This window comes from Chlorocebus sabaeus, chromosome 8 (genome assembly GCF_047675955.1).
Source record: "Chlorocebus sabaeus isolate Y175 chromosome 8, mChlSab1.0.hap1, whole genome shotgun sequence".
Taxonomy (NCBI): Eukaryota; Metazoa; Chordata; class Mammalia; order Primates; family Cercopithecidae; genus Chlorocebus; species Chlorocebus sabaeus.
The window spans coordinates 89,151,896-89,171,344 of record NC_132911.1 but is presented as its reverse complement, the minus strand read 5'-3'; the positions used below and the strand labels follow the sequence as shown (position 1 = coordinate 89,171,344).

General features: G+C 38.6%; 1 protein-coding gene across 2 annotated transcripts in view; it reads right to left on the bottom strand.

The window, feature by feature from the left end:
- Positions 1-19,449, bottom strand: part of E2F5 (E2F transcription factor 5) — a 45,591-nt gene that overhangs the window by 10,226 nt on the left and 15,916 nt on the right. For both annotated transcript variants that reach the window (XM_008000998.3, XM_008000999.3), the window contains exons 2-3: positions 1,542-1,651; positions 521-682 (exon numbers count right to left, since the gene is read on the bottom strand). In XM_008000998.3, the coding sequence (XP_007999189.1) occupies positions 521-682; positions 1,542-1,651 (272 nt within the window). The remainder of the gene's footprint in view (positions 1-520; positions 683-1,541; positions 1,652-19,449) is intronic.

The window sequence follows — 19,449 nt, the reverse complement described above, 5'->3', positions numbered from 1 at the left end:
TGATAGGCACACACGACTTAGACCCCTGTTCTCCAGCAGGAACTATTTTGGAGTTCATATTAGGCAGAAAGTATCAAGGATTGATTGTGGGCACATGATATCTCATCTTTAAATGAAAAGTTTTCAAAACTTTGAGAGCTGCTGAATTTTATACTTCAGAACACTGAACATAATTATTTAAAAATACATATGTACTTAACAATGGCTTCTAATATTCACAGATCTCCTAAGCACACTGGCTAGCATACCGCATTCTATCAATAGGTAGACCAAAAGTCGATTAATCTCTTTTTCTCCCTCGGTGCACCACAGGAATAATGCTAATGGATCGGTACTATATAACTTAAAAATGTAACATTTAAAAAATATTAGTATATATTATAAGAATATAATAAAATTAAAATGTTATATTTACTTATAAAACTTAACTGTCTAAAAGTGAATGATCTTCAGACTGAAATAATTTATACATACATATTCCAAAGCTATATGTATATGCATAACTTATTTAAAAGGATATCTATTATTAATGGAATCGTCCATCACATTTTTGATGCTTTGCTGTAGCCACAATTTCTGCTGATCAAGTTCTCTTTCCTTCAGTTCTAGATCTTCAATTTCAGCTTTAAGATATCTTAATCTATCTATGACTTCTTTAGTATTACAGCCAGCACCTACACCTCTTAAAAACATATGAGAATTAATATCCTCAGTATCAGATCTAGGTTAATATCACTTAATTTTTACTGTAATAAAACTGACTTATTTAGTAATATATTCAAGATAGAAGTCTTTGCACTCTTAAAATCAAGCACTAAAAATGTTAAAAATTTTAAACACCGTACCTCTTGCTTAGAAAATTATTGACAAGAACAACCAAATTATAAAAATTCTCAATCTTCCCTACAATGTTTTTTTGTCATCTGGAAGGCCAGACTGGTTGGTGACTGGGTGCCAAAAGAGTGTGCTCAGCAGTCACAACTAGTAGTCTCAGGATGTAACTGAGGTGCTGGTAAAATAAATTACAACCTTTTAATGTTTTGGTGGAATTTTGGCTAAAACAAAACAAAACAAAACAAAACAAAACAAAAACGATAGTCAAAGGGGACACATTAGAAGAACAGAAATTGTTTGTTACATTCAAACGTATAACCAGGCCACAATTAATGACAACATGCATTTCAATCAGTTACTATTTACAAAGTACAAATTCCTATGAAAGTAGTTCTTGCTCTCAAGGATGGGTAAAGACTTAGGAAGAGGTTAATACAAGATAGTATGCAATGTGTGCCAAATGAGTAATACCTCGAGGAAGAAAGTAAGATTTGAACTTTAAGAGTGAAAATCCAACATCCAAGAGAGCAAGGGAACACCCCAACACAGGAGTGACAAAGAGGTCCAGAGAGGTGTGTTCAGGGACAGCTGAGGGGCCTAGCTGAAACAGAAGATTTGAGAGAGATAAACATTGGGAAGGTCAAATTTTACAGAGCATTGAGAAGAAAAATAAAGGTTTCAGAAGAGGGTGCTGGTTTGTAACTTACTTCCACTGGATACTGTTTTTTGACTTTTTTTCAATTAAGTCAATTCCCTCTAAGACATTGGTGATATCATAAATTCTCCTTTTTTGCCTCACAGCCAAAGTATCAGCAGCCTGTTTAGGAAAGACAATGAGAACAGTGAAATAAAGGGCAAATCATGTTTTAAAGCCAAAAAGGGTTGATTATTAAGTCCACAGCAAGTCCAATCTCAAATTTGACCCAGTCAGTTGCTTGGGGACAATAGCTGAGCATGTTCAAAGCATCTCCCAAACATTGCAAATACCAAAGAAAGTATTCCATTTAAAAGCCAGCAGATGTTGGAACAGAAAAATAAATTAAGGTCATGACACAAAGCCTGCAAAAATAAAAGAACACAATAAGAATACTTTGTGTCACCTTATGGACTAATCCTGAGGAGGAGCTACTAATTGCCTATCCATGTCACCTCCTATCTTATTTCTCTGTTCATAAACAGTCTCATCTAAAGATGCATTACTTATTTTTTAAATTTTAAAGAATTAAATCTCAGCAATTTATTTTGGTAATTAAGACACTTGGAAATTCTGAACTATACGTACACTCATAATACCTTAAAGTCAATATCTACATTTTTAAACTCATAATGAAAACAGAGGAACGAATCATGCCATCCTAACACAAAGCCCATCAACAAGAAATCAGAATCAATAGCTCAAGATTGCACTAGCAGCTGTTATACAAAAACTTGGTAGTTGCATTCACGTTAGATAAGATCAATGAAAACAACATATGCTATCATGTTATGAATTAAACAACACTGTACAATTCTTCTGATTAGTTCCAATTCACATTTTTGATGTTTGTTCCCAGAAGAACAAAGAGAACCTCAAAGGAGTTTTCAGAGTGGATTAGACAATAGCCTGTTTTGAATGTGAAGCCACATTTTAAGATTCATGGTAGTTACAAATATTTATGTCTCTACTGACAATTTTCAGCACATTATCTAAAGTATCTAAATGAACAGGATTTAGTTTCACATAATTGGTTAACAGCTCTCCCAGAGAGCATCACTACTTTCTTCATTCTGTAAAAACCTAGCTCAGCACAGTGTTTGCAATCTGGACCTGCCTTCCCCCTGGAGCAGGTGCCACTGACAGCTATACTCACTGTACAGGCATTTGGGATCTAGAGAGAAATGTCAGTTCTCTCAAACCCATTTTTTTGTGTGTGCCACCAAAACCCCCAGGTTACTACTGTCCCATCATTCAGGTCTTCCTCAGGAAGGGGATTCATGCCTCAGTGGACCAGGAGAGTAAGCAGGATGTGGCAGAAGGAAAAACTGGAGGGTGGGGCTCTTTGTTCTCCAACTCTAACTTGGCACTGTCCCTTCTAGAGAACCAGAAAATTAACAGTAGGACTAGCCATGGTTTGTTTCATTGATACTTTCTTCCCTTGTACTTAGCAATTCCCTTCTTGTTTCATCTACCTTCATAGAATTTTTACTCTCAACTTCGAGGCTGTTTTTATGAAGAACAATAGACGACTGCAAAATTAACGGTACAAATCTGAAGCTGAGGTTTCATTTCTCACTTTCCTCTCTCTAGAGAAGTAACTCAGAGAACTCCAAGCCATGGCTCTGTGTTATTGGTATCTATGTACTCACAAAAGCGTTACAGCCATAGCAACAGCACACTGGTTTTGGTATCAGAACATGTTTGTATGAACCAGACCACAAGAGCTAGCCTAGGTCATTAGGCAAAGTGCCATGAGATTTAACTTGTAGCTCAAAGTTTTAAAAAGGTGTCTTGTTTATCATTTATATTTATTACTGCTTAACAATCACAACATTTAAGCCCATTTTCTAAAACTAAACATTATTTCTCAAATACTTTACTATTTAAGTATGTAAACATATAAATGACTAACATGTACAGATCATATATAAAAGAATCTCCAGGAGGCTTTTATTTTAGAAAGTCCCATCATTCTTTTTTTTTTTTTTTTTTTTTTTGAGACAGTCTCCCTCTCTTGCCCAGGCTGAAGTGCAGTGGTGTGATCTTGGTTCCCTGCAACCTCCACCACCCTGGTTCAAGTGATTCTCCTGCCTCAGCCTCCCAAATAGCTGGGACTACAGGTGTGTACCACCATGCCTGGTTAATTTTTGTATTTTTAGTACAGATGGGCTTTCACCATGTTGGCCAGGCTGGTCTTGAGCTCCTGACCCCAGATGATCCACCGGCCTCGAACTCCCAAAGTGTTGGGATTACAGGCGTGAGCCATGGTGCCCAGCCAGTCCCATCATTCTTAAGAAATTCTGAAGCTAAACACACTGAGATCCAATCCCAGGGCTGCCACTTCCTATCTTCAGCTGGCCTCATCGTATGCTCACTAAGCCTCATTTCCTTTTTCATAAAATGGTATAACATATACTGAAAGGAGTATTGTGGGAGTTAAACTGGATAATCTTAGCACAAGGTCTACTGCATAGTGATTACTTAAATATTGGCTAGTCTGCCTCATCATCAAATACAGGTTGAAACGGATTGTGGGTAAGATTGTGTATAAGATTGGTTAAAGTTTGTGTGTATACAGACCTACCTTGTTTTATATAGTGTTTGAAAAAGTTGTGTGTGAATTCTTTAAAAACTAATTTGGGGCTTAAATACCTAACAGAATCATACCACGAATCTCCACCACCACCACCACCATCACCACTACCTTCCTCCGTTCATTTAACACCAAAATGTTCCAGGCTTGGTTCTGGGTCTTAAAGATATAGTTGTGACAGAACAAAGTCCCTGCCCTCAAAGAAGGGAGGGAAGTTAATAATATACAAATAATTATGTTTGGAGAGAATGCAGGCAAGAGGAAGGTGCTATATCAAATAGGATTTTCAGGGAAAAAGCTCTCTGACAAGGTGATATTTGAACATTTGAATGGAGTAGGAGACCCCTGTGAATATTTGGTGGCAGAACATTCTGGGCAGAGGAAGCAGCAAGCACAAAGGCTCTGAAGTGTGTGGGGTCTTTAGCTCCTTCAAGGAGAGGCAGGCAGGCCAGTGTGGCAGAATAATGAGAGGGAAAATGGAAAAAGGAGATAAAGACAGGAAAGGAGACCAACAAGAAGGCGATGGCAATAATCCATGCAGGAGATGGTAGTGGTATGGAGGGGTAGCTATGAAGATGGTGAAAAATGTTAATATTCTGGATATATTTTGAAGGTACGGCAAGCAGCAGGTCTCTAGAGAGGAATCAGAAATTACTTCAGTTTTTGATAAGAGCAATTACAGATAAGGTAAACTACAGAAGGAACCAGTTTGGGGCACTGGAAATAAAGAAACTGGCCTTGGACCTTCTGACATCCATGGGGAGAAATCAAGGAGACCACTGGACATGAGAGTGTGTGGCTTAGGGGAGAGATCCAAGCTAGAAATATAAATTCCGTAGTCTTCAGCAAATAGACATTTTACACCACAAGAGGGAATATACTAGTTTGATACAGGAGGTGAGCATAGAAGGGAAGGTTAAGAACCAGCTCTCGGAAAATGTAAGGTCTAGGAAATGAGGGAGCAACCTGCCACTGAAATCAGAAGAAAAGCAGAAAGTGTGGGGTCTCGGAATCCAAGGAAAGAAAGTGTAAGAAAGTGTGACCATGTCAAGTACTGCTATCACAGCAAGTTAGAACTGATCAGTGATTTGCCTTTGGAAAGATCATGGGTGACCTTGATCAGAGCTGTTTTGGCAGAGAGGTGGGGCTGAAAGTCTTAATGGAGAAATTTCAAGAAAGAATGGAAAGAAAGCTAGAGTAGACAACTCTTGAAGAGTTCTGCTGCCAAGAGGAAAGGAGAAATGGGGCAATATTTTTAGGGAACTATGGGGTCTCCAGGAGGATTTTTTTCCTTTTAAAGATGGGAGCTATTTCAACATGTGAGTATGCTGATAGGAATGGTCTGGTAAAGAAGGAAGAGGAATCATTAACAATGCAGAAGAGAGAAGGGACAACTGCTAGAGATGGCCATAAGTAGGCAAGGCGGGATATGAATTCAATAAGTGAGGATTGGCCTTAGATAATAACAGGGTATATTAATAACTGAAGTCCAGCAGAGTACCTGAGTACAGATATAGGTACATTAGTAGACCAGGTAGGGAGAAAGGTTAGACATTTCCTTCTGGTTGATTTTTATTCTCTCATCAGCATTGGGATGGGGGAGAAAGAAAAGGAGCTATTAATGGTTGAGAGGAGAGGAGAAAGTGCGAAATATTCATATAAAAAAACAAGACAATAGGTAGCATGGAAGGAATGCTGGACAGCACTACTGGCCCCTTTGTAGTTGGCGATCATGAATTTAAAGTGAGATCTATCAGCATTATTTTCCATTTTCCTCCAGCCTGGACAGCTGTCTGGGTGCAGAGAGGGGTAGGTGGAGAGCAAAGCAAGTCACCATTCCCATCCCATGCTTGCCACTGTAACTGTTGAATATGTATATGCATGTCTTAATCACATTTACTTTAAAAGGCTACATTTACTCTCATATGATTTTACCTATACAGCCATAAAGGAAGCATCTAATTGTATCACATTAACTCAGTTTACAGAAAAACAAACAAAAATATTCCTCTGAAAGAATTAGACCTCCCCTCCAAATATTAAATCCTGTTCTAAAAATATAACCAAAGATGAACAAAGCAATGTCTATAGGTGGAATAAAACTAAAGCTTGCAATGCTTCTAAGAGGTGCTCAAGACAAATGAACCAGGAAAGCTGAGACAGGTAGTCCGTAAGTGCTAAAAACGGCTTTAATAATCATGAGGCCACAGCCCTTCATTTGAACAAATGAGCCCACTAAGACTCGGTGTTAACTCTGGAAAGGGAGAGACATTATGTGGTAGCTTTCTTTGAGTTAGGGTTCGCTGAGGCTCATTGGCTCGGGGTTGTTCTTCTAATGGACCACGATGTTGTATTAAAAAGGCTAATATCAAAACAATAAGAGGAAACACCCTGTCTTTCAGGTTCTCCACGCAAAGCAGGTACTTTATTTGCTGTCTTCCAAAATCACAAGAGTCAATACATGTACACTCAATAGTTTAGCTACTGTGATTCAGAAATTAACACTACAATGAAGCAGGCCAGAATCCCAAAATAGAAAATATACAACAGAAGTACTATATAAAACCAGCCAGTTCCACTTGAAAATAAGATAAGAAGCACCCCAAGTGATGCTCCAAAACTGCCTGTAGAGTATTTTAATGAGAATTAAAATAAAAACTGAAAGAACTTGCTTTCAACTCAGCCACATGGTACTTTATGTTGATCTATTCCATGATGAGGTTTGGACTAATTATTACCTAATTTTAAACACTGTTAAAGATAATTTATATCTTTAGAGGTTAATGCAGAATGTTTGATTTCAATCCACAATTAAGAGGAACCATTTATAAGTCAGTAACAGGATAATTGTGTAACAGAATCTTACAGAAACATTATCTAATTTAATGCTCATGGCAGCTTTGGTGTTCTCCCTGTTATATTGGAAACAGATTCACAAAGCTAATGAATGATCAAGGTGGAATTTAGCATTAACTGCATATTCATAAATACATTTTTGGTAAAACATTTTCAAATGGACTTATATAATTTCAAATGACTTTAAATTTGGTGCACAGCCAAAAGTTTCGAAGTTATATAACTGCATTGAAGAAGCAATTCAAATAACAATTGTCTACAGGAGGTTTCATATAAAGTGTATTCAATGGCCTGAAAAAACAGAAAGATCTTAATTTCCACTTATTATTGAAAAATAATAAACAGTAACAAAAAATTGCATATATGTCTAAAGCTCTGGGACTGTCACCAACACCTTACAGAATGAGGTTTAAAAAATGAAATAGTACCTAAAGTAGACAAAATGTTGTAAGAGATAGAAAAATGAGAGATTACTTAAGGTGGGAGCAAATAGGAAATAGTTCCTGGAGGAGGCCACTATGTGTTTTCAATGGGTCTGTAGGGGCTACCAAATCAATAAGGAAATTAAATATAAAAGAATAAATAACTTTAAAGACACAAAGCGCTCCCTCCAGAAGCTGCATGTTTCAATTCCCAGTCACTACCCTACCACAAGGAAATCTCTCCTTAAAAAATCTTCAGGGGTCATCTTGTCACTCCAAACTAACTGCTACTGTACTTGATACTTCTGAAATGCATAAGCTTTAAATCTTTTAAAAAAACTTTTAATAAACTTTGTATAAAGCTTTAAAAAAGGAAATTCATTTCTATTGTCTTACAAATAGAAATCATTGAAGATGACTCAAATGAAAACAAGATATTTGATAAAGTGCCTATTTAGGAAAATATTGCTGAACCTCAGAAATCTATAAATTATTCAGATCTAGAGATTGCTTGCCTACGTTTTCAATTGCATACTTTGAAAATTCTCTTGGCCGATGCAGTGGCTCATGCCTGTAATCCTAGCACTTTGGGAGGCTGAGATGTGAGGACTGCTTGAGCCCAGTAGTTCGAGACCAGCCTAGGTAACAGAGGGAGCTCCCTGTCTCTACAAAAAAAATTTTAAAAATTAGCCAGACAAGCTGGTACATGCCTGCGGTCCCAGCTATTTGGGAGGCTAAAGTCGGAGGATCACTGGAACCCAGGAGGTTGAGGCTGCAGTGAGCATGACTGCACCACTGCACTCTAGCCTGGGTGACAGAGTGAGACCCTGTCTCAAAAAGGAAAAAAAGAACAAATAAATAATAATTCTCTTAAGTATTCACTTCCTAAAATAGGAGAAAGATTAAGTGTGAATCTGCTATTCTACTACTGAGATTTGCACCTCCTTTTTTTTGTTGTTGTTGTTTTTGAGACAGAGTCTTGCTCTGTTGTTCAAGCTGGAATGCAGTGGCACAATCTCGGCTCACTGCAACCTCCGCCTCCTGGGTGCAAGCAATTCTCCTGCCTCAGCCTCCCGAATAGCTGGGACTACAGGCACATGCCACCACACCTGGCTAATTTTTATATTTTTAGTAGAGACGGGGTTTCACTATGTTGGCCAGGCTGGTCTCGAACTCCTGACCTCATGATCCACCCGCCTCGGCCTCCCAAAGTGCTGGGATTACAGACATGAGCCACCGTGCCCAGCCTCCATATTTAACCTCACCCTGTCAGCAACACAGCATAAAGCTTAGGAACATGGGCTCTGAGGTTGACCCCACTTATTAGCTGTGTGGCCCTGGGCAAGCTACTTAGCCTCAAATTCTTCATCTGTAAGATAACTATGAAGATATTGTTGCTGTGAGGATTAAATGAGTATAATATTTGAAACAGAAGAGAGTCTAGCATGGCCGGGCATGGTATTAAATTCTACAAAAATTTTAAAAATTAAAAAAAAAAAAAAAAAAAAAAAAAAAGAGGGCTGGGCATGGTGGCTCATGCCTGTAATCCCAGCACTTTGGGAGGCCGAAGCAGGTGGATCACGAGGTCTGGAGTTGAAGACCAGCCTGACCAAGACGGTGAAACCCTGTCTCTACTAAAACTACAAAAATTAGCCAGGCGCGGTGGCAGGCACCTGTAATCCCAGCTACTTGGGAGGCTGAGGCAGGAAAATCGCTTGAACCTGGACAGCAGAGGTTGCAGTGAGCCGAGATGGCACCACTGCACTCCAGCCTGGGTGACAGAGATTCCGTCTCAAAAGAAAAAAAAAGAAAAAAAAACAAACAAAAACAACAGGGATAAACCTAAGCTAATCAGAAAACTAAGTTACACACAAACTCTCATTGCCTAAAGGATAACAAATGGTATCAGGAACCTAGACTTGTCATATTCAAGAAAAATGTACTAGACAGAATCTACTGGAATGCACATGGATTTTTAAATAATCTAAAAAATCCTGAAGAAATTATAGTGAATAGGAACTACGATTTGAGTTTACCTCAACTTTCATGTTAGCTGTCTTCATAACTGCCAACAGCCCATTCTCAAAACTGATTAAAACCCCCCAAATTACTGCGCGCGCACACATACACACACAAACATACATGCGTATACAGCAAAATGTCAAAAATTTCCTTCATGGGAACTTATGTTACATATATAGAATTAATAAAAAAGATTTGACTATCTCAATAATTGAAACATATAAAAGAAAATATAAAAACCACAAAATAAAACATGGACAAAATACAGAACTCACAAAAACAAAAAAAAGTTAATATTCTTGAAAGAGTTTTCAGACTTTTAATGAGTTAATAAAGGAACAATAAAGGAATACACATTAAAACAATAAAAGTATCTATACGAAGGCTTATACATGAATTCATAGCAGTATTCATAACAGCCAAAACTATACAGTTAGTACAGTAAATGTATTCATAAGCAAAGTGTGGTACCTCTGTAAAACAAAATACCACTCGGGGAGTGGAAGGAATGAACCAGTGGTACATGCTACAACATGAATGAATCCCAAAAACATGCCAAGTGAAAGAAGCTAAGCACAGAGTGCATATGGTACGATTTCACTGACATGAAACTCTAGAAAAGAGTATTCTAATTCACAGGAAAGAAAGCAGAGCGATGGTTGTTTGGGATTGAGGATGAAGTTGAGGACTGACTGGGAGGAGACAAAAGGGAACTGTTTGGGGTGATGGGAATGTTCCACATCTGGTTGAGGTGATGGTCATTCAGGTACAAGTATTTATCAAAACTCATTTAACTGTTCGCTTAAAATAGGAACATTTTATTGATTGATTGAGATGGAGTCTCTCTCTGTTGCCCAGGCTGGAGTGCAGTGGCGTGATCTCCACTCACTGCAACCTTCACCACCTGGGTCCAAGCAATTCTCCTGCCTAAGTCTCCCGAGTAGCTGGATTACAGGCACCTACCACCAGGCCCAGCTAATTTTTAAATTTTTAGTAGAGATGGGGTTTTACCACATTGGCCAGGCTGGTCTCGAACTCCTGACTTCAAGTGATCTGCCCGCTCGACCTCCCAAAGTGCTGGGATTACAGGCGTGAGCCACTGTGCCCAGCCAGGAGCATTTTGATGTCTATAAATTATATATATAAAGTTGACTGAAAAAAAGTACTATTCATTACTTTTCAAATTTGCAAAATATGAGAAAATTAGAATACCCAACATTTATTTTATGTATGCATCTACGTATCTGTCATTTATCCAACAAACACTTCAAGGTAGCATTTACTATGTGCCAGATGCTGTTTAAGTGCTTTAAAAGTAAAAACTCATTTTGATAACCTCTTTAATCATAACCACATGAGGTAGGTAATATTATTGTCCCATTTTTGCAAATGAGGAAACCAAGGCTGAGTAACTTGCCCAAAGGCACTAAACATTACAAAGTCAGGACATAAACTCAGAGATACCATGCTACTTCTGATGCTGTGAGATGGTTGGTCACAATCATATGCTGCTATTGGACTGAAAACTAATTTCATCTTTTTGTAATTTGACAACATTAAGTAAAGGACTTAAAAACGGTTATTATGCTCTGCTCCAGTAATTCTTTAGTATAAACTGTCTAAAAGCCCAAAATGTTTTCTGGAACATTAATTACCTCTGTTACTAAAACCAGTGGACACTATGAAGTCCTATTGCATCCTCTGTAGCACTCGACACTGGCTGGCTGCTCCCTCACCCCTAAAACATCATTCCCTGGGCTTGGTGTTGCCATACCCTCAGGCTTTTCTCTTATCTTATTTTCCATTTCTTCTGCCCTCTATTACTGAACTACTAGTGTTTCAGAGTTCCATTCTTGTTCCTCTTTCTGCTAAACACCATTTTCCTTACATAAACTTCATAAATCAACCATATCCAAGTCAGACAGGAAGCTCTCAACTTTATCTTGGGTTCCAAATCTGTAATTCTGATAGGCTGCCAGAGGCCTACTCTAGGATGTTCCACAGGCATGTTATTCATGTCCAGAATTGAATATACCATTCCTCTCAATTCTTTCTCCCTTTTGATAACTTCTAAGTGAAAATCACCACTATCTACTCCGTTGACCAAGCCAGCAATATGGCAGTCATTGATAATTTTTCCTATCCCCATAGACTCAGCACCAGGTTCTGTCACTTCCACTTTCCTATTCCCATAGACTCAGCACCAGGTTCTGTCATTTCCACTTTCCTACTCCCATAAACTCAGCACCAGGTTCTGTCACTTCCACAATGTGAAATCACCAGAATCTCTCCATTTCTTATTCTCCCTGCCTCTAACCTAGTTTAGGTCTGTAAATCTGCCTGCAATCCAATATTCTCTTCATGCAACAGTCATCTGATTTATAGCCTCTCAAATGTACCCACATCTTTCTCTGCCTCTTGGCTCCGTCATATACTGTCTTGCTGACTAGGAATGTCCCTCACTTAACTAAAAACTAATAGCTATTTGTTGAAAGCTTATAATGGACTGACTGGGTCAGCACTGGTAACACAGAAGACAGTCCCTGGCATACAGCGAAACATGGGCAAACAAAGGAATAAGTAATTCCATATTGTGATAAAGGATAGTAAGGCAAAAACCCAGGTTGCTGAGAAGGAGAATAAGCAGGAACCTACTTTAGTCACTTCAGATTCAGGAAAGAGTCAGGACAAGCATCTGTATGCACTGTATTCCCTTAGTTTCCATTGCTAATTGTCACAAATGACCAGAAATGTAGTTGTTTAAGACAATGCAAATTTTTAAAATAAAATTGGCAATTAAAAATTGTATATATTGCCGGGCGCGGTGGCTCAAGCCTGTAATCCCAGCACTTTGGGAGGCCGAGACGGGCGGATCACGAGGTCAGGAGATCGAGACCATCCTGGCGAACACAGTGAAACCCCGTCTCTACTAAAAATACAAAAAACTAGCCGGGCGAGGTGGCGGGCGCCTGTAGTCCCAGCTACTCCGGAGGCTGAGGCAGGAGAATGGCGTAAACCCGGGAGGCGGAGCTTGCAGTGAGCTGAGATCCGGCCACTGCACTCCAGCCTGGGCGACAGAGCCAGACTCCGTCTCAAAAAAAAAAAAAAAAAAAAAAAAAAAAAATTGTATATATTTATCATTTACAAAATGTTGTTTTGAAATATGTATACATTGTAGAATGGCTAAATCAAGCCAGTTAACATGCATTATCTCACATACTGATCATTTTTGTGTGTGGTGAGAACACTCAAATTCTATTCTCTTAGCAATTTTCAAGAATGCAATACATTGTTTTTAACGATAGTCACATTGATGCGCATTAGATCTCTCAAATTTATTCTTGTCTAACTGAAATTTTGTATCCTTTGACTAACATCTCCCCAAGCTCCTGGTAACCACCATCCCATTCTTAGACTCTATGGATTTGACTATTTTAGACTCTATATGTAAGTGAGATCATGTGTCTTTCTGTTCCTGGCTTATTTGCTTAGCAAAATATCCTCCAGGTTCATCCATGATGTCAAAAACTGACAGGATTTCCTTCTTTTTTTATGGTTGAATAGTAGCACAAATTTATTATCTAATAGTTCTATAGATCAGAAGTCCAAAATGGATCTCACTGATCTAAAATCAAAATATTGATAAGGCTGTGCTCCTTCTAGATGCTCTAAGGAAGAATCCATTTCTTTGCCTTTCCAGCTTCTAGAGACTATAACACTTCCTGGCTCATGACCCCGTCTTCCAATGGCAGAAAGGTCATTTTCAAGCTTCCACCTCTTTGGTTCTCACTCTCTTCTTCCAATTTTAAGAACTTTCTGATTACAACAGGCCTAGCCATATATTCCAGGAAAAATCTCCCCATCTTGGCCGGGCGTGGTGGCTCACGCCTGTAATCCCAGCACTTTAGAAGGCCGAGGCAGGAGGATCACTTGAGGTCAGGAGTTCGAGACCAGTCTGACCAATATGGTGAAACCCGAGTGTCTCTACTGAAAATACAAAAATCAGCCAGGCATGGTGGCGGGCACCTTTAGTCCCAGCTACTTGGGAAGCTGAGACAGGAGAAATGCTTGAACCCAGGAGGTGGAGGTTGCAGTGAGCCGAGATCATGCCACTGCACTTCAGCCTGGGCAACTCCGTCTCAAAAAAAAAAAAGAATAATCTCCCCATCTTAAAATCAGCTGATTAGCAACTTTGACCTTAGTTCCCCTTTCCTATGTAACTGAACATATTCACAGGTCCTGGGAATTAGGACATGAACATCTTTGAGGGACCACTGTTCTGCCTACAAAAACATCTAAAAGAAGGAAAAAAAAACCAGATCAGACAGTTTAGAGAAGTGGCCAGTTGTGTGTTTGTATATGTGTGGTACCGTGGTGGTGGTGGTGTGTGTGCATGTGTGTTTACACACGTGCAGAAGTCCATTTCAGGCAGCAGGAAACACCTGTGCAGCAGCCATGAGGTGGGAGGAGAGGGCATGTGAGAGTGCTGAAACAGTTAGTGAGACTGGAGTCATCTAAGAGGGAGTGCATAGACCAGGTGAGAAAGGAAGGAGGGCCAGACTAGGCAGGATCTTGTAGGTGTCTGAATGTTGTTCTACGTAGAGGTGTAATATAACCTTAAATTCTTAAATTTGATATATATTGATGACATCGGAATTCCTAGGTCAGTTCCCAGCTACTCCCTGAAGCCTTTTATGGCTTTTGTATCACCAATCCTCAAGGCTCAGGTAGGTGCTTCCAAACACCCCTCATAGTGTGAAAAGTGTGGAACTGCCCATTTCTCTTTTTCTGATAACTATAATCTGGAAACTACTAAAATAAAGAACAATGGGGCACATATTTGTGAACACATTTGTTGTATGAAATAGGAAAAAAACATAAAAACGTATATACCTACTAATAAGGATGGCTAACTCTGGGTAATATGACAGATCAAAATTATGAAGACATTCTAAATCATGTTTACAACTTGGAAAAACAGGTTGGGTACAGTGGCTCATGCCTTATAATCCCAGCACTTTCAGAGACTGAGGTGGGCGGATCACTTGGGGCCATGACTTCAAAACCAGCCTGGCCAACATGACGAAACCCGTCTCTACCCAAATACAAAAATTACCCAGGTGTGGTGGTGCATGCCTGTAATTCTGGCTACTTGGGTGGCTGAGGCAGGAGAATCGCTTGAGCCCGGTGGTGGAGGTTGCAGTAAGTCGAGATCTCACCACTTCATTCCAGCCTGGGTGACAGAGAGAGACTCTGCCTCAAAAATTATAATAATATTAATAAGTAGGAAAAATAAACATTTGATCTCAGCTATAAAAAGATGTAAGAAATGGAAAATGCTAAAAATTGTTGACAGTAGTTCTCCATGAGTGGTTGTATACTGGGCAAGTTTTACTCTAGACTATATTAACCTTTTCCCAAGCTTTCTACTATTTGTATGTTACTTCAGTAATTGTATTTAAGGTTGGAAAAGGAACATCAGAAAATATATCCTCACTTTCACAAAAATATTAAGATGTAAAAGGAAACTTATGGACTCTTAATTGAGAACAATCAGTCTTCACTGGCAAAATTAAAACAATGATTTATTTAGGAAGAGATGGAGCAAGATGGCAGAGTAGGACTCTTCAGCAACTTTCCCCAGCAGAAACATCAATTTGAACAAGTATCCATGCTATAAAATATCTTCACAAGAGCTAAATAAGCCATGTGAGAGATTATACTATCTGGATGCAGCACAATATTAAGAAAAGTCACATTGAAGAGGGTAAGAAGGGAAGTTTTATATTACCCCGTCATCCCTCCCTCAACCCTAGGAAGCATGGCAGGGAGAGAAACACCATCCCTTTAGCTCCAATGCTAGGATTGCCAAAGTAAAACCTAACACTGGTGAGACCACCACAACCCCCTGTTCCAGGCCAGTACCCATGGACTGAAGCTCTAGACCCAGCCTGGTGCCAAGCAGGATCACACAGCCCCAGGCTTCAGGCTTTCATGGCAAACTCAATCTCTGGGCTGCACCAATGCCAGGCTGATGTCAGCAGTCCAGGGCTCTGGACGTCTCACAACACCAGGGATATCTCAGTGAACTTTGGCTTCAGATGTGCACCACTCCTGTGCTGGCCACATCTGCCCCAAGCTTCTGGCCTGCCTCAGTGCTCAAAGTGCTGAAAGAAACCCTGCCAGCCAAGAATACCAAACCCAACAAAGCTGTCCTTCAGAAATGAAGAAGAGAGAAAGCCTGTTCCAGAAAAACAGAAGATGAGGGAATTAATGACTACCAGAACTGTTTTACAAGAAATGGTAAAGGGAGGTCTTCAAGCTCAAAAAAAAAAAGGATGCTAAGGAGTAACACAAAACAATCTCAAAGTCTAAAACTCACTGTTAAAACTAAGTACACTGACTAAAGATATAAGCAATTTATGCAGCATCATCACAGAATTAAAGTATTCTGGATTTTGTATAAAAGTTAAAAGACAAAACTATTAAAAATCATAATAGCCGCAATAATTTGTTAAGCAACAGACAATATAAAAAGATAAAGCTTGTGACATCAAATATTCAAAATGTGAGGAGGGGACTGGAATAAAAGCGTAGAGGCTTTTTTGTTGTTAAGGTTTTTTTGTTTGTTTTTGTTTTTATGTGATCAAAGTTGTTATCAGCTTAAAATACCCCATTGTAAGATATTTTTTTGTAAACCTCATGGTAACAACAAAGCAAAAACCTATAGCACATACATAAAAAGGCAAGAAATCAAAACATACCACTAGACAACAATATAATTTAGCCACAAAAGATGATAGAGGTAAAGGAAGAAAATGTCTATGAAACAACCATAAAACAACAAAATGACAGTATTAACTCCTTACCTATAAATGATAACCTTGAATGTAAATGTTAAGTTCTCCAATAAAAAGGCAAAGTAGTTAAATGGATTTTTTTAAAAAGACTCAACTTTATGCTGCCTGTAAGAGGCTTGCTTCACCTGTAAGGACACAGACTGAAAATGAAGGAATGGAAAAATATACTCCATGCAAATAGAAACCAAAAGAAAGTAGGTGTGGCTATACATATATCAGATTAAATAGATTTTAAGTCAAAAACTATAAAAAGATACAAAGATCACTATCTAATAATAAAAGGGTCAATTCAGCAACAGGAGATATAACAATTGTAAATATGTGTGAACCCAATATTGCAGCACCTAAATATATAAAGAAAGCATCAATCTGAATGGAGAAATAAACAGTAATAATAGTAGGAGATTTCAACAGCCCACTTCCAATAATGGAAAGATCAAAGAGAAAGTCAATAAGAAAATATCAAACTTAAACTATACTCCAGATCAAATGAACCTAACATCCATCCAACAGTAGTAGAATACACACTCTTCTGAACTGCACATGGAACATTCTCCAGGTTAGATTATATATGAGGCCAAAAAACCAATCATAACAAATTCTAAAAGACTGAGATAATTACAAGTATCTTTTCTGACCACAATCATTAACAAGAGAAACTACAGAATATTCACAAATACATGGAAATTTAAAAACAACATGCTCTTAAACAACTAATGACTCAATGAAAAAATATAAAGGGAAATTGAAAAATAACAAATGAAAATGGAAACAATATAACAAAATCTATGGAATACAGCAAAAGCAGTTCTAACAGGGATTTTTTTTTTTAAATGCTTGGATTGTCAGAGAAAACTAAGAGGGAATTTTTAATATATACATATATACTTTAAGTTCTGGGGTACATGTGCAGAACGTGCAGTTTTGTTACATAGGTATACACGTGCCATGGTGGTTTGCTGCAACCATCAACCTGCACCTACATTACATATTTCTCTTAATGCTATCCCTCCTCTAGCCCCCCATCCCCCAACAGGCCCCAGTGTATAATGTTCCCCTCCCTGTGTCCATGTGTTCTCCTTGTTCAGCTCCCACTTGTGAGTGAGAACATGTGGTGTTTGGTTTTCTGTTCTTGTGATAATTTGCTGAGAATGATGGTTTCCAGCTTCATCCACATCCTTGCAAAGGACATCAACTCATCCTTTTTTATGGCTGCATAGTATTCCATGGTGTGTATGTGCCACATTTCCTTAATCCAGTCTATCATTGATGGACATTTGGGTTGGTTCCAAGTCTTTGCTATTGTGAATAGTGCTGCAATAAACATACGTGTGCATGTGTCTTTATCATAGAATGATTTATACTCCTTTGGGTATATACCCAGTAATGGGATCGCTGGGTCAAATGGTATTTCTAGTTCTAGATCCTTGAGGAATTGCCACACTGTCTTCCACAGTGGTTGAACTCATTTACACTCCCACCAACAGTGTAAAAGCATTCCTATTTCTCCAATCCTCTCCAGCATCTGTTGTTTCCTGACTTTTTATGATCGCCATTCTAACTGGTGTGAGATGGTATCTCATTGTGGTTTTGATATGCATTTCTCTAATGACCAGTGATGATGAGCATTTTTTCAAATGTTTGTTGGCTGCATAAATGTCTTCTTTTGAGAAGTGTCTGTTCATATCCTTTACCCACTTTTTGATAGGATTGTTTTTTTCTTGTAAATTTGTTTAAGTTCTTTGTAGATTCTGGGTATTAGCCCTTTGTCAGATGGATAGATTGCAAAAATTTTCTCCCATTCTGTAGGCTGCTTGTGCACTCTGATGACAGTTTCTTTTGGTGTGCAGAAGCTCTTTAGTTAGATCCCATTTGTCAATTTTGGCTTTTGTTGCCATTGCTTTTGGTGTTTTAGTCATGAAATCTTTGTTCATGGGTATGTCCTGAATGATACTGCCTAGGTTTTCTTCTAGGATTTTTCTGGTTTTAGATCTTATGTTTAAGTCTTTAATCCATCTTGAGTTAATTTTTGTATAAGGTGTAAGGAAGGGATCCAGTTTCAGTTTTCTGCATATGGCTAGCCAGTTTTCCCAACATCATTTATTAAATAGAGAATCTTTTCCCCATTGCTTGTTTGTGTTGGGTTTGTCAAAGATCAGATGGTCGTAGACGTGTAGTGTTATTTCTGAAGCATCTGTTCTGTTCCATTTGTCTATATATCTGTTTTGGTACCAGTACCATGCTGTTTTGGTTACTGTAGCCTTGTTTGAAGTCAGGTAGCATGATGCCTCCAGCTTTGTTCTTTTTGCTTAGGATTGTCTTGGTTATGTGGGCTCTTCTTTTGTTTCCATATGAAGTTTAAAGTAGTTTTTTCCAATTCTGTGAAGAGAGTCATTGGTAGCTTGATGGGGATAGCATTGAATCTATATATTACCTTGGGCAGTATGGCCATTTTTACAATACTGATTCTTCCTATCCATGAACACGGAATGTTTTTTCCATTTGTTTGGGTCCTCTCTTATTTCCTTAAGCAGTGGTTTGTAGTTCTCCTTGAAGAGGTCCTTCACATCCCTTGTAAGTTGTATTCTGAGGTATTTTATTCTCTTAGCAACCGTGAATGGGAGTTCACTCATGATTTGGTGCTCTGTTTGTCTGTTATTGGTGTATAGGAATGCTTGTGATTTCTGCACATTGATTTTGTATCCTGAAACTGCTGAAGATGCCTATCAGCTTAAGAAGATTTTGGGCTGAGACGATGGGGTTTTCTAAATACATAATCATGTCATCTGCAAACAGAGACCATTTGACTTCCTCTCTTCCTATTTGAATACCATTTATTGCTTTCTCTTGCCTGATTACCCTGGCCAGAACTTCCAATTCTATGTTGAACAGGAGTGGTGAGAGGCAGCATCCCTGTCTTCTGCCAGTTTTCAAAGGGAATGCTTCCAGTTTTTGCCCATTCAGTATGATATTGGCTGTGGGTTGTCATAAATTGCTCTTATTATTTTGAGATACATTCCACTGATACCTATAGTTTATTGAGAGTTTATAGCATGAAGGGCTGTTGAACTTTGTCGAAGGTCTTTTCTGCATCTATTGAGATAATCATGTGGTTTTTGTCATTGGTTCTGTTTATGTGATGGATCTCTTTTATTGATTTGCGTA